This window comes from Phoenix dactylifera, chromosome 15 (genome assembly GCF_051530095.1).
Source record: "Phoenix dactylifera cultivar Ajwa chromosome 15, Ajwa_hap1_PhDact_Kaust_v1.1, whole genome shotgun sequence".
Classification (NCBI taxonomy): Eukaryota; Viridiplantae; Streptophyta; class Magnoliopsida; order Arecales; family Arecaceae; genus Phoenix; species Phoenix dactylifera.
The window spans coordinates 9,245,265-9,259,609 of NC_143204.1; the positions used below are offsets into that span (position 1 = coordinate 9,245,265).

Consider the following 14,345-nt stretch of genomic DNA (forward strand, 5'->3'; position numbering starts at 1 on the left):
TTATGAAAACTACCCTTAATGATATCAATAGAAATTTGGCTATTTTAGTATTTTATTTTTAGGAATTCAAACTAATTATTGTTTATAATTTATTACATTTTCATCTTGTATCTCCAAAATAGTTGAAAAAACGAGAAGAAAATCAAATCCCGCACATCACGTGGTGCTGATTTTAAGGACGCAATAATTAACGATGGAAGTTTTTCAATGGACACTCGGCTTGGGCATTCTCCATTCAATGTCTGGATACTAGAGTTAATGATATCAATAGTAATAATGGGTGTTAATTCTTGGGAATCATTAATGTTCATCACCTAATATGCGATAGAAATTTTTCTATTAAGGAATCATGTATTATAATTTATTAAATTGCTATATTGGTTTCAAGAATAGTTGGAAAGGATGGGAGAAATAATTTATCAAATCTCCCACCCATCCTCCGACCACCCTTCTTGTATATCCTCCTCTTCATCCTCTCATCTCTTCCCTAGGAGAAAACATGGCCATCATTGGGATCACCATGAAATCATTTCCTCTTCTTCTAATTACCATTTATTTAGCTCTTGGAGTTGTTGCAAATGGTGAGCCTATGGGTAAGGCTTATCCCAATGGCTGGGAGCCAATCGACCCTGATGACTCCGTTCTCCTTGAGATTGCAAGGTTCGCGCTGACAGAGCACAATAATGAAGACAAAGATAGACTTGTGTTGAGTAGTGTGGTGAGTGGCGAGTTTCAGTTGGCGGATTCTGGATTTAACTATCGGGTTATTATTGCGGCTAGTAATGGTGGAGTCATAGGGAAGTATATGGCTGTGGTATGGGAGCAGTCCAAGGGTTGGGATGGGTCTGCGGAGCTCGTATCCTTCCAGCCTATCCAGGCTTAAAGATGTAATGAGAGGCAATACTTCTTACGTAATGAGCACATCTTGATGCTGATGTTCAAATAAATGATGCTGTGCCTTGTAAAAGATGATAGATGTGAAGCATATGCTAGTCTCTGCTAGTCGTTTATCATCAATTCTTTGTGTCACCATTGGTTTGTCTTTTCTTTCTGTCACTAATATCGAATCAAATTCCAACACTACAAGAAGTTAGCAGCGAACTTTTACCCATATATATAAAAAGCTATTGCTCTAAGAAACTTCTGGTCTATATATTTTTCCTAGCAATCATATTTAATTGTTGGGAAAAGTCTGCGTTATCTCATGATTCTAATCTTACTGCTGGCCAAAAAAACTCTCATCAAATAGGCACAGAAGTGATCCGTGGTCTGGCCAAGAAGTCAGGCTCCTTTCAGATTGCATACATTTATCGGAAGGCGAATAGTGTGGCAGACTGGATCGCTTCTTTGTGGCCCGGCATTTCGATGGAGTGGTCGGGACGAGGGTTGGAGATATTTCCCACCCCTTATGTCATTTTCCTTCTTTTGATTTGGCAGGTTGTACTCACGTGAGAACTATATGAATGCCATCTAAAAAAAAAAGTGGGCACAGAAGTTTATTTTCGTAAAGTTTTTTATTTTTTTCTTAAATTTTCTCATTGCTAACTCAAAATTGCCCCAAGCCAGCCTGATTGCCCAAGTCTAGTGGAAAATCTGCCATCTTCTGCAAGGGCCCCACCCCCAAAACCCTCCCTTCTGTCTGGCAACATCTAGCATCCTCCTGATGGTGATAGCATGGAGGCAAATCCTAGCAACATCTAGCTTCTACAATAGGCTATTATTTGCCTATTGTAGTGTATGCCTATTTCTGGGATTTCTGAAAATCTGCACCGGGGGTTGCATTAGGCATCCTGGGATCAATAAAATAGAGGATTATCAAGCAGTGCCTCTTCTCCGAAGCAAATCTACTACATTTTAGTTTATGTTAATAGAACTGTGGCATAATTTTGGATTGACAGAAAAAGATGCAACTATGATCCGTTAATGTTTGATGAGATTCTGCTTTTCTTTTTCCAAAAATAATATTTTTGGTGCGAAATTGGTTTGGTACTATTTTGCTTTTTCGTATCATCTTTTCCTTTTCTTGCGTTGGTTCGATGGGCAAACTTTTTTTCCTATTTTTTTTAATTCAAAATTCTGATTTTGCAGAATGACTAATTTATGTGGTGTCTTCCCCTTCTGAAAAGTGGTCATGTTTGGCTTAGTTTTGTAGTGTTGTTTCATATCAACTATATTTTTGTGCCATTGCTATGTTACTCCAACGTAGAAAGGAAGATGCATGATCATATATTTCTTTTTTCCCGTTTCTAAAAGAAATTCTTTTAATCATGATGGATAAGTCTAGTGGCCTTAAAGCAAGTGGAGAACATGGCTTGCTTGATTACGTTTATTGTAGCTTCCAAGCCTGCTAGTGAAGTAGATTTATGCTTGTGAGGACACAAAGGATTTGAATGTGACATGATGGTTCTCTTTGGATTGGGAAGCCATACTATTTTCAGATTTTCTATGATCTTTCGTCCGACTTTACCCAGGCTCTGTCGTTGCATTTCTATGATGAGGATGAAGTTGTCCCTAGTTTGTTATTTTTTATACAGATGAGGGACTATTTCCATGGGACCGCTTGTTTCTCTTTCACAATTGCTTCTGGCAACTGTTGTCCCCTTCGATCTCCTGTCCATGATTGTTGTTTAGTTATCCGCTGATTTATGTTAAAAGCATTGCTTTTTAGTCTTTTATAATGTGCCTCACGAGAAAATCTCAAAGGACAAAACTAAGTGGTTATTGAATAGAAGCCAATTCAAGGCATCATATTAGAGACTAAATACGCAGGATTGGCTGAAGGAATGATGATAAAAAGTAGGTCAAATGGAAACCTGACAAAGATTTCAGCTAATTAAACATGGTTATCGAGATGATAGTTGTTGCAAAAAGATGATGCTGAAGAACGTGCATAATGGGACAACATAGCATAACCATCAGAAGTGGAAGAGATATGGGGAATAGCTATCAAAAGTGTGCAGTTATTTTACTTTACTAAACATATTGAATATGTACTTTGTATTAAGGATCTTTGGACAATCAATCCAGTGCATCTTTATCCTATCTTAATTTTACTCTATTTTTTACCTTAGGAGTAGGTGTAACTTTGATATCTACCGTATCCTAGTGCTAAACCCCTACCGTAGCCCATTGCTATACCTTTCTCCCATAGTTTAGCACTACACCTTTTATCCATTAAACAATATTGTGACGGTGACGAAAGTCTTAGAAGGTCAAGGTACTTGAACCCATGCTACTCTCTATCCCCCCCCCCCCCCCCTTTTGGTCACTTTCTAGCTGATCTGATGCTAGTGGCATGCCTTCATGCACCAACCCACATCATTTGACTTAGCATCGCTCTCCTCTACAACATCTGGATGCGACTCTACTGGCAAGCCTTGCAACACATCTAGATAGGATGGAAAGAGCCCGAACTAGCCTTGTCGCTCATCTAGTAGGACATTGTTGCCCAAAGAAACAACCCAAGAGGGGGGGGGGGGGTGAATTGGGTTTGGATTAATTCTCGACCAATTAAAAAACTTGATTAGTAAATAATTAAATCTAATGCAAGCAAGTTAATTAAGCTTCTTGATGAGGAGATTGGAAGAGACAAATAGCCAATGCAGACACAAGGAGATTTTATAGTGGTTCGGAGCCAACCCTTCCTCCTACGTCCACTCCCCAAGCTTCACTTGGGAGTTCACTATAATTCCTTGGATTACAGCCGATTGTTTTACAAGTTCACAACCCAACTTGTTGTTTTCGCGAGATCACAACAAACTCGGTCGGTTTTCACAGGCTCACTGACTAGAACCACCCGATTGTTTTTCCGGGATCACAAGCAAGCCCTTACACCGTTGGTTTTAACTTCGGCTCACCAACTAACCTTACAACCCTTGATTCAATCCCCTGATTAAATCAAGTAAGGAAAGTAGTGTTTGGGATTTCACAGAGAAAGCTTTTAAACAAGCAGATGTGAAAACAATAAATGCAAAGTAAAGGTTAGAAGCCCTCAAACAGTTTTTGGAATGGAAAGTAGGGACTTCTCGATTTTCCGGTCTCCTCTGGAAAGTACTGAAGATTTGAGGACTGTAGGAGAGCCTTGAAAGTGAAGGAAGTGCTTGTCGGATGGAGTTGAATGCACCTCTTCCTTCTTTTGCTTGCATTTACTCTTGAGAACTCTTGGTAGGTGGAAATTCCTTTTTACTTAAATGGAATAGCTCTCTTGTCTTCTACTACTGTTTACTCTGGCTATTTAAACAGTCTCTTTTGAAAAATAGCCGTTAGACATTGATTTATGGCCGTTCTGCACAGTCTGCATCTCCTGGCAATGTATCCGTTGGGGTCGGAGTCGACTTGCTTGATCTGGAGTCGACTCATGCTTTACTGGAGACGACTCACCCACTGTTCAGGATTTGAATTAAAATAACGTCCCAACCTGGAGTCGACTCGGTTCAACCCTAGAGTCGACTCGCCAAGATCTGGAGATGACTCGGCATTTTGGAGACGGCTCGTTCTCAGGATTCCAGAGATATATTCTTCTGCATTTCTCTCTCGAGTCGACTCGGATCCTCTTAGAGTCGACTCGGCTCTCAGAGCCCAAAAAATCGATCCTCTGTCTGTTGATCTGAGCTGCCTCGGAGTCGACTCGCACTTTGCTAGAGTCGACTCGGCTGACTTGGGGTCGACTCCCGAATTCTCGGAGTCGACTCGTTCACAGGGTCACTGAGTTTGGTTTTCTGCCTTTCAGTCCGCTTTCCTCTGAGAGTCGACTCTGGCATGTTTAGGAGTCAACTCGCCAAACATTGGAGTCGACTCGCATCCTTCTGGAGTCGACTCGGTAACAGGATCTAGAAAACACTTTTCTGTCTTTCTGTTTGTTACTTCTTGGAGTCGACTCGGAACCGTCGGAAGTCGACTCGGCAAGCATCAGAGTCGACTCGAAGCCTTCTGGAGTCGACTCGGTGACAGGGTCTGAAGTTCATCTTTCTGTCCTTCTGTCTGTTCTCAGTCGGAGTCGACTCGTAGTGTATCGGAGTCGACTCGAGCTTGTGCCAGAACCTCTGAAACACTTAGAATCGACTCACAATCTTCCGGAGTCGACTCGAGATTCAGACTTTGGCTTAATTGAGTTCAACACTTAGCCAAAATTCTTTGAACCAAAGCTCGATGCTCTTAAAGATAAATTCACATATATTTGTCTGAAACACTAGATTGAATTCATTAGTACAACATTAAAAATACTCAAATGCTTTGAGCTCATCAAAATCAAATAGGGGTATAATCAATCACTCCACAATCTCCCCCTTTTTGATGATGACAAAACATTGAGTATTTGTAAAGTGAATTGCTCAACCAAGAGGTGATTTATAGTAAAGTTTTGTAATGAATTCAAATGTCTAGTCATTTAATTTATCCAAAATTGAAAGGTATGAAACAGTAAATTACGGAAGAAAGTCATGAAAGTAGTTGTAAAGAAAGAGAATGCTATACTAAAGTGACGGTAGGTAGCATTTTCAACTTTGGTTGCTACATCATTTGAAAAACTTGTTTCCATTATTGAAAGCTAATAGGCAAAGTTATGGTACATTTCGGCAAGTCCGATAGTGAAGACAATCAAATCTAGCCTTCTAATGGATGAATGGGTTTATCAACCAGTGTATGAGAGTATTAAGCCATTGTAATCTATGGCAAGTCTTATGGTGAGGAGATCTGTTCCCATCTTTGTAATGGATGTGTCGGCTTATCGGCCTACGTGTATGGGAAAACTAGGCCACAGTACAATATGATGAGTTCGGTGGTAAAGACGGCTGAATGCATCTTCGTAATGGATGAATCAGCTTATCGGCCAAGGTGTAATCGAGAACTAGGCCATCATACGCTATAACGAGTTCTATGGTGAAGACTGCTGAACCTATCTATGTTATACATACTTCATATACTGGAGGTAAACATGACAATGCAAGGGATTATTCGCCCTGGTGCCTGGCATTTCAAATGACTAAAGATCCAAATGTGGACTATGGATGATGCTATCTTCCATCAGGTATGAATATCTTGGAATGGTTCATCCAGACCAAAAGTAGAAATTTATAATAAAGTAAATAGTAGTGTCATAATTCCCACATGATGGTTGTTAAAAGTCCATGCATTACTTTCAAGGTTGAGTACATCATTGTGCAACAAGTTACAATGTGAAAAGGGGCCTAAAAGGTTCTAGTAATGCCTTTAATGTGCTCCCATTCATGTTATAATTGCACAGTTAACTTGTTTGGTTTGGCCATCTTGGCCATCAGAGTGGGTAATTGAAAGATGCAGTCTTAAAGTCTAGCATGAGCATCTGGCATGGCTTGGAATGGGAAGTAGAGACTTCTCGATTTCTCGGTCTCTCTGAAAAGTACTGAAGATTTGAGGATAGTAGGAGAGCCTTGAAAGTGAAGGAAGTGCTTGTCGGATGGAGTTGAATGCACTTCTTCCTTCTTTTGCTTGTATTTACTCTTGAGAACTCTTGGTAGGTGGAAAATTTTTTTACTTAAATGGAATAGCTCTTTTGTCTTCTACTACTGTTTACTCTGGCTATTTAAACAGTCTCTTTTGAAAAATAGCCGTTAGACATTGATTTGTGGCCGTTCTACACAGTCTGCATCTCCTGGCAATGTATACATTGGGGTCGGAGTCGACTCGCTTGATCTGGAGTCAACTCGGCTGTTGCTGGAGTCGACTCATGCTTTACTGGAGACGACTCGCCCACTGTTCAGAATTTGAATTAAAGTGACGTCCCAACCTGGAGTCGACTCGGTTCAACCCTGGAGTCGACTCGCCAAGATCTGGAGATGACTCGGCATTTTGGAGACGGCTCGTTCTCAGGATTCCAGAGATATATTCTTCTACATTTCTCTCTCGAGTCGACTCGGATCCTCTTGGAGTCGACTCGGCTCTCAGAGCCCGAAAAATCGATCCTCTGTCTGTTGATCTGAGCTGCCTCGGAGTCGACTCGCACTTTGCTAGAGTCGACTCGGCTGACTTGGGGTCGACTCTCGAATTCTCGGAGTCGACTAGTTCATAGGGTCACTGAGTTTGGTTTTCTGCCTTTCAGTCCGCTTTCCTCTGAGAGTCGACTCTGGCATGTTTAGGAGTCGACTCGCCAAACGTTGGAGTCGACTCGCATCCTTCTGGAGTCGACTCGGTAACAGGATCTAGCAAACACTTCTCTGTCTTTCTGTTTGTTACTTCTTGGAGTCGACTCGGAACCGTCGGAAGTCGACTCAGCAAGCATCGGAGTCGACTCGAAGCCTTCTGAAGTCGACTCGGTGACAGGGTCTGAAGTTCATCTTTCTGTCCTTCTGTCTGTTCTCAGTCGGAGTCGACTCGTAGTGTACCGGAGTCGACTCGAGCTTGTGCCAGAACCTCTGAAACACTTAGAATCGACTCGCAATCTTCCGGAGTCGACTCGAGATTCAGACTTTGGCTTAATTGAGTTCAACACTTAGCCAAAATTCTTTGAACCAAAGCTCGATGCTCTTAAAGATAAATTCACATATATTTGCCTGAAACACTAGATTGAATTCATTAGTACAACATGAAATATACTCAAATATTTTGAGCTCATCAAAATCAAATAGGGGTATAATCAATTACTCCACAATCTCCCCCTTTTTGATGATGACAAAATATTGAGTATTTGTAAAGTGAATTGCTCAACCAAGAGATGATTTATAGTAAAGTTTTGAAATGAATTCAAATGTCTAGTCATTTAATTTATCCAAAATTGAAAGGTATGAAACAGTAAATCCTGAAATTAAAGCTCCTCCTTTTATTTGGAATTATATAAGCCTTCAAATCATGCAATCAATTGTTTGGCTTATATGTGATTAATGAATTTGCTTTCTTAAGATTTCAGATTCTCCCCCTCAACATGTGCATTCAATTTTGTTTAAGTTTTCTGAATTTACTTTAAATGTTTTGAAACTTTTGAGCTTAAATTCTTACTTTCAGAGGGAAAATCTAACAATTTGTTCTTGAGTATGATTCAACTATTCTCCGAATATCCCTTGAATAGATTCTAGAGATTACTCCTTGAGGAGCCCCAACAGAGAGATAATGAGCCTCGAGGTATTGAATCCACTAAGAATAAATTACATTTTGCCTTAAGAATTTTCTTTTTAGTGATTTTTTTTACATTTCAATTCATCATATTTTCTTCCCCTTTTTGTCATCATAACAAAAAGGCACAAAACACAGAAAAAGATAAGAAGTCAATGTGCACAGTTTTGAAAGGAAATTTCTATTCATTGTATTAAAGTCAAATTGAGTACAAATATGAATACATATCAGAAAAGTTCTCAAGGGACTGTACATCATAAAATCAAAAATACACTAGGGTCTTTTAGTAGTGGAGGATGTGGCTCCCGTACTCAGTCTAGCATGTTTCATGACCAAGCTTATCCCCTCAGATACATTTCCTAGTTGTGCGATGATCTCAGAGGTGGCCCTAGATTGTATCTCAGTTAGCTGGGTCACACTCTCCTGAATAGTGTCCAGCTTGAAGATTAAGGCATTTGCAAACCTTTCCGCACCTTGACTCTGGCTTGTCAGCTCTTCTCTGATGCTGTCTCGCATCTTCCTCATGTCATCCTTTATGTCGCTAAGGCTCCAGTATTGACCTTGGACTAGGCTCCTTATGTTGTACATTTCCTCCTTAAGGTCTGCTATCATCTTGGACACCGCTGCTAAGGAGAGAACGACGTCAGTGGAGAGAGCACTCAGTGGACCTCGCAACTCTCTCAATATATCATCTCTCAGCTCCCTCACTATCTCCTGTCTCATCTTTCGAAGCTGCTCAGTGCTGATCCGGACTTCTAGAAGTTGCTGAGGTGGTGGAGCTGTAGATGGTCCAGCTGAAGTAGATGGAAATGAAGGACCAGAAGTGGAAGAAAAAGTAGGAGGAGCTGTGTAGTGGTCCTGGTCATGGTCAGGACTAGGTGAATGGTGAGTAGTAGGGTCAGATAGTGTGGATGAAGATGTTCTCCTAACCCAGACTCCCTCCACCTTGTGGAAATCCATTCGATGGAGAGTCTCCTCACCCATATGGTCAGTATGTCTGAGGGAGCGAGAGGGTTCTCTCTCAGGGATAGGGACTTCTAACTTCCTAAAGATGAGTGTGAAAAGCATGCCATACGGGAGACTCAACCTAGGTTTGTCTAGGGGTCCATAGATGTATCTATAAATGAGTTTGGGGAAGTTCAGGGGGATGTCCTGTAGAATGTGGAACATCAATCCTAGGTCTCTCTCAGAAATGAAGTCAAACCTCCCAGTCTTAGGAAAGAGAGTCCTAGATATGATACTTAGGAGGAGTCGCATTTCAGCTGAAAGCTGATTTGCAAACACCACCTCTATGGGGGATTGAGGTGGGCTCCCTAAGATGGTCGTAAGAGCCTCAGTCCTATCGGATGGATATGTAGGAGCAATCCCCTCTCGAGAGAGATAGAGAACTCGAGCAATGAAGTCCTCCGAAATGAAAATAGGGACTCCTGTTACAGTCCCTTGGATACCACCGCCACCCCGTGTGACGGTCCCGTAAAATTTCCTCACTAACCCTGGGTATGTAGGGAGGTTAAGGGAACAAAAAAACTCTAAGCCCTAGGCCCTAAGACGATGCCCTAGGGTGAACTCTTTCCGGGAGAGGAAGTCAAAGTTGACTTTCCTTCCGGTAGAGACAACTCTCCCGGCGCATGGACGTGAGGGAACCGGCCTAGGCGGAAAAGGAACTCGAGATGGTGGCCTCACGGGTTCGTTCCGTGCCTTGGACTGTCGCTCGGCGCTGCTCGCGGTAAGAGGTCTCTTCCGGCTCGGGACAACGGCTTTCCTAGGCATTTTGACCTAAAAACCGAGGGAAGGACAAGAAAAATGAGAGAAAACACGAGAGAGAAGGCCAAAACTAGGTCGGGGACGAGGTAGGAGATGACTCTAGGGCTTTTGAACAGTGGCGGCTGAAAATAGAAGTGAAGAGAAAAACATTCCGCTTAGGGATAAAAGTCGGTTTTCCGACCTCAAGTCAACTCCGATAAGTCGCGAGTTGACTCGACCTCGAGTCACTCCTAAATATGCGCGAGTCGACTCGTCCATGAGCCGACTCTAAAATCTATTCGAGTCGACTCGAACTCTGGCACATAACCAAAAAACTCAGTTAATTCCGTGCCAAAGGAGAGGATATAGAAATCTTTAGAACTTAAGGAATGATTTGATGACCATAGACGAGAAATCCTATATCCAATATAAGCTAATCATCAAAATCAATGAATTATAGGGGAGTATCACAAGAATGGATTAATCACTCCTAATCCTCTTCTAAGAATACAAAATCGATCTTCACTCAAGAATTTTGTGAAGATGTCAGCAAGTTGATCATCAGTGCAAACAAATTCAAGCATCACATCACCATTTAACACATGATCTCTTATAAAGTGATGTCTTATCTCAATATGTTTAGTTCTTGAGTGTTGAATTGGATTTTTAGTTAGATTTATGACACTTGTATTATCACAATTTATGGGAATTTTATTTTGTTTAATGCTATAATCTTCAAGTTGTTGCTTGATCCATAAAATTTGAGCACAACAACTTCCGGCAGCAACATATTCAGCTTCAGCCGTAGATAGTGCAACCGAGTTTTGTTTCTTGCTAAACCATGAAATTAGATTTTCTCCTAAAAATTGACAAGACCCGCTGGTACTTTCTCTATCAAGTTTACAACCAACGAAGTCTGAATCAGTGTACCCTATTAAGTTTATGCTTGATTCTTTAGAGTACCAAAGTCCTATGTTTTTTGTTCCTATGAGATATTTAAAAATTCTCTTAACTGCAATTAGGTGTAATTCCTTAGGATTAGATTGATATCTAGCACACATGCATACACTAAATATGATATCAGGTCTACTTGCTGTAAGATATAATAAAGATCCTATCATACCTCTATACAGCTTTTTGATCTACTGATTTACCTGATTCATCTTTGTCTAGTTTGCATGATGAGCTCATGGGAGTGCCAATTGACTTGTTTCCATCCATATCAAAGTTCTTTAGCATTTTCTTGATGTATTTAGCTTGATTGATGAAAATCCTTTCCTTGGATTGTTTGATTTGAAGCCCGAGGAGGTAGTTCAATTCTCCCATCATGCTCATCTCAAATTCACTCTGCATTAATTCAACAAACTCTTCGCAAAGACGATTGTTAGTAGCACCGTAAATAATATCATCTACATAAATCTGCACTATTGACAAATTTTTGTTTTTTTTTTCAAAAATAGAGTTGTATCAACATTTTCTCTAGAAAATTTATGGTCTAATAAAAATTTGCTAAGTCTTTCATACCATGCTCTAGGGGCTTGTTTTAGACCATAAAGTGCTTTATTTAGTTTATAAACATGATTGGGGTATTGATGATTCTCAAAACCAGGAGGTTGTTCTACATAAACCTCCTCATTAATATACCCATTCAAGAAGGCATTTTTTACATCCATTTGGAATAATTTGAAATTTTTATTACATGCAAATGCTAGTAACAATCTAATTGCCTCAAGTCTAGCTACAGGAGCAAAAGTCTCATCAAAGTCTATACTTTCTTCTTGATTATAGCCCTTTGCTACTAGTCTAGCCTTGTTCCTAATCACAATTCCATTTTCATCAAGTTTATTTTTGTATATCCATTTAGTTTCTATTATTGAGTATTCAGTGGATCTTTCAACTAAGTTCCATACTTTATTTCTTGTAAATTGGTTAAGTTCCTCTTGCATAGCATTTATCCAATTTACATCACTTTCAGCTTCTTCAAAGTTTTTAGGTTCTAAATGTGAAACAAATGCAAGATGATTATTTAAGTTTCTAAGAGAGGCTCTAGTCCTAACAGGTTGAGATGGATCATCTAAGATTAATTTTTTAGAGTGACCGTGAGCATACCTCCAAGCCTTTGTAAGCCCATGTTCGGCAATTACATCTTGGCTTGTTGTAGTTTCTTCAACTTGCTTGGGTTCATCCTCTTGTAGAGTCATGTGATCCATCTTTTCTTCAATTATTCATGCATCATCATCAAATACTACTCTCTTGCTAGAGAAAGCATCATTAGACTCATCAAAAACAACATGGATGGATTCTTCAATTACAAGGGTTCTTTTGTTGAAGACTCTATATGCCTTACTTGATATAGAATATCCCAAAAAGATACCTTCATCAAATTTGGAATCAAATTTATCTAAGTTATCTTTGCCATTATTATGAATGAAACACCTACATCCAAACACATGAAAGTAGTTTACTTTGGGCTTTCTATCTCTCCAAAGTTCGTAAGGTGTTTTCTTTATAATTGGTCTTAATAGAACTTTATTTAATATATGACATGATGTGTTAATGGCTTCTCCCCAAAAATACTTTGGGAGGTTACTTTCACACAACATGGTTCTACCCATTTTCTCTAGGGTTCTATTCTTTCTTTTCACAACTCCATTTTGTTGTGGTGTCCTAGGTGCAGAGAAATTATGAGTTATTCCCTTTTTACTACAGAATTCATTAAATAGATGATTTTCAAATTCCGTTCCATGATCACTCCTAATAGCTATAACTGAAGCATTTCTTGAGTTAGTTACTTTCTTATGAAATTTCTTAAATACTGAAAATGCTTCATCTTTATGAGCTAAAAACATGACCCATGTGTATCTAGAAAAATCATTTACAATGACAAGGCCATACTTATTTCCACCAAGGCTTGTGGTTCTAGTTGGTACAAAAAGATCCATGTGAAGTAGTTCAAGGGGTCTAGTAGTAGAAACATAATTTATGGATTTAAAGGAACTCCTAGATTGTTTGCCATATTTGTTAGCATCCCTCATATGCCATAAAAATTTCGAAATAATTTTCAGATTGCAACGGAAAAATATATGCAGGATCTGTTCATCGCATGAACGTGTTTTAAAATCTTTCTTTTGTAGATAGATTAGAATTAAATTATTTTAAACCATTTTAAAATCATTAAGAATATCAGATCTTCACCTTGTGCAGGTAGATGGTCTCCGCAAATCTGATTTACGTGGATTTGATGAAGGTTCAGTGGAAGCCGCACACGCATCCGGCCTCTACAGGTATCCACACGAAGCAGAGGACCGATCGAAGCTCTCGTATCTCCCCAGGGTGTTAGCTTCCTTGCAGAGATTTGTTTTGATGGTTGAAGCTCTCCCTTTTCAATCAACTCTTGATTGATTTGAGAGAAGGAACAAAGAAAAGGAAGAAGATTGCAACACCCCTTGCAGCCTTTTCTTTTGTTCACGTGGTGGATGAAGGAATAGAATAGGAATTAGCCCACACGCCTTCCTCCCTTCTCTTTTAAAGCTCACGGCTGAAAAACAAGAGAGGAGAATAGGAGGCTTGCGGCTGGCTACTCTAAGAGAAGATCCCTTTCATTTAAGGCTCACGGCACAACCCTTTTTGAGGGGATTTTATAAGGGGGCAGCCACCCATATTTATCCTAGGAGGGGCGTACGCCCCTCCTTTTCCCTTCAATTAATGAACCCAGGGAGGGCCTCCCTCATTTCTATCATGCACGTGGAGCTCCTATTTTCTCCTAAAAAATAGGAGCTCCAATGCATATCCATACGAGGGGCGTACACCCCTCCCTTTGTGCCGCACAAAGAAAAGAAGAGGAGTGGCCTCTTATGTAAACTTAATCCTCCTCTAAGGAGGATTAGGTGGCCCCTCTTCAAGTAATTCCTAATCTAATTAGGAATCATTTTATTAGACTAAATAAATTAAGACTTTAGAAATCCTACTCCAAGTAGGACTTTAATTTAACTCGAACAAGTTCAATTAATTAAATCCAATTGATTTAATTAAATTGCAATCCAATTGTAATTATTCCTTCTTCAACTCACTAACCTTTAGAGAGTTAACCAATTATCAATCAAATTGATTATTTGTGATTCCTAATCACATTCAACCATCGGATCGGTCAATACCTCTAATGTGTGTGACCCCATAGGTTCTATTCTGTCTGGTAGTGAGATATATTGTGATCTCTATCACAATATCATTGAAAACTTTTTTCAATGGGTTGAAACAATTTTAACTCAACTTACCAGGAATCATCGACCATCAAGATGGTCCCTGTGAGTCTCACCATCCACCAGTGACATCTAGCAGCATATAATGGCAACCCAGCAGAATAGAATGATGAACCTCTAGGTGCAGTTATCGTATGATACAGTCCTTCTATCGTGGATCCCTACAGACCGGAGGTCATGGATAACTCGTCAAACCCCATCGTCTGTCATATGTCTAGATTTATTCGACTTGAGTTCAATAGTGGAAAACTCTTTCTCCAC

The 14,345-nt window shown here is 39.9% G+C and overlaps 1 protein-coding gene across 1 annotated transcript; it reads left to right on the forward strand.

Annotated features, from left to right (window-relative positions):
• Positions 1 to 499: 499 nt before the first annotated feature.
• On the forward strand, positions 500 to 883 carry LOC103698128 (cysteine proteinase inhibitor 1-like). The gene has a single exon (XM_008780115.1). The coding sequence runs from the start codon at positions 500 to 502 to the stop codon at positions 881 to 883; it is 384 nt and encodes a 127-aa protein (XP_008778337.1).
• The last annotated feature ends 13,462 nt before the right edge of the window (positions 884 to 14,345 follow it).

Bases quoted from the DNA above. Each gene is read 5' to 3' on its own strand.
- LOC103698128 (XM_008780115.1), top strand. From the start codon at position 500: ATGGCCATCATTGGGATCACCATGAAATCATTTCCTCTTCTTCTAATT.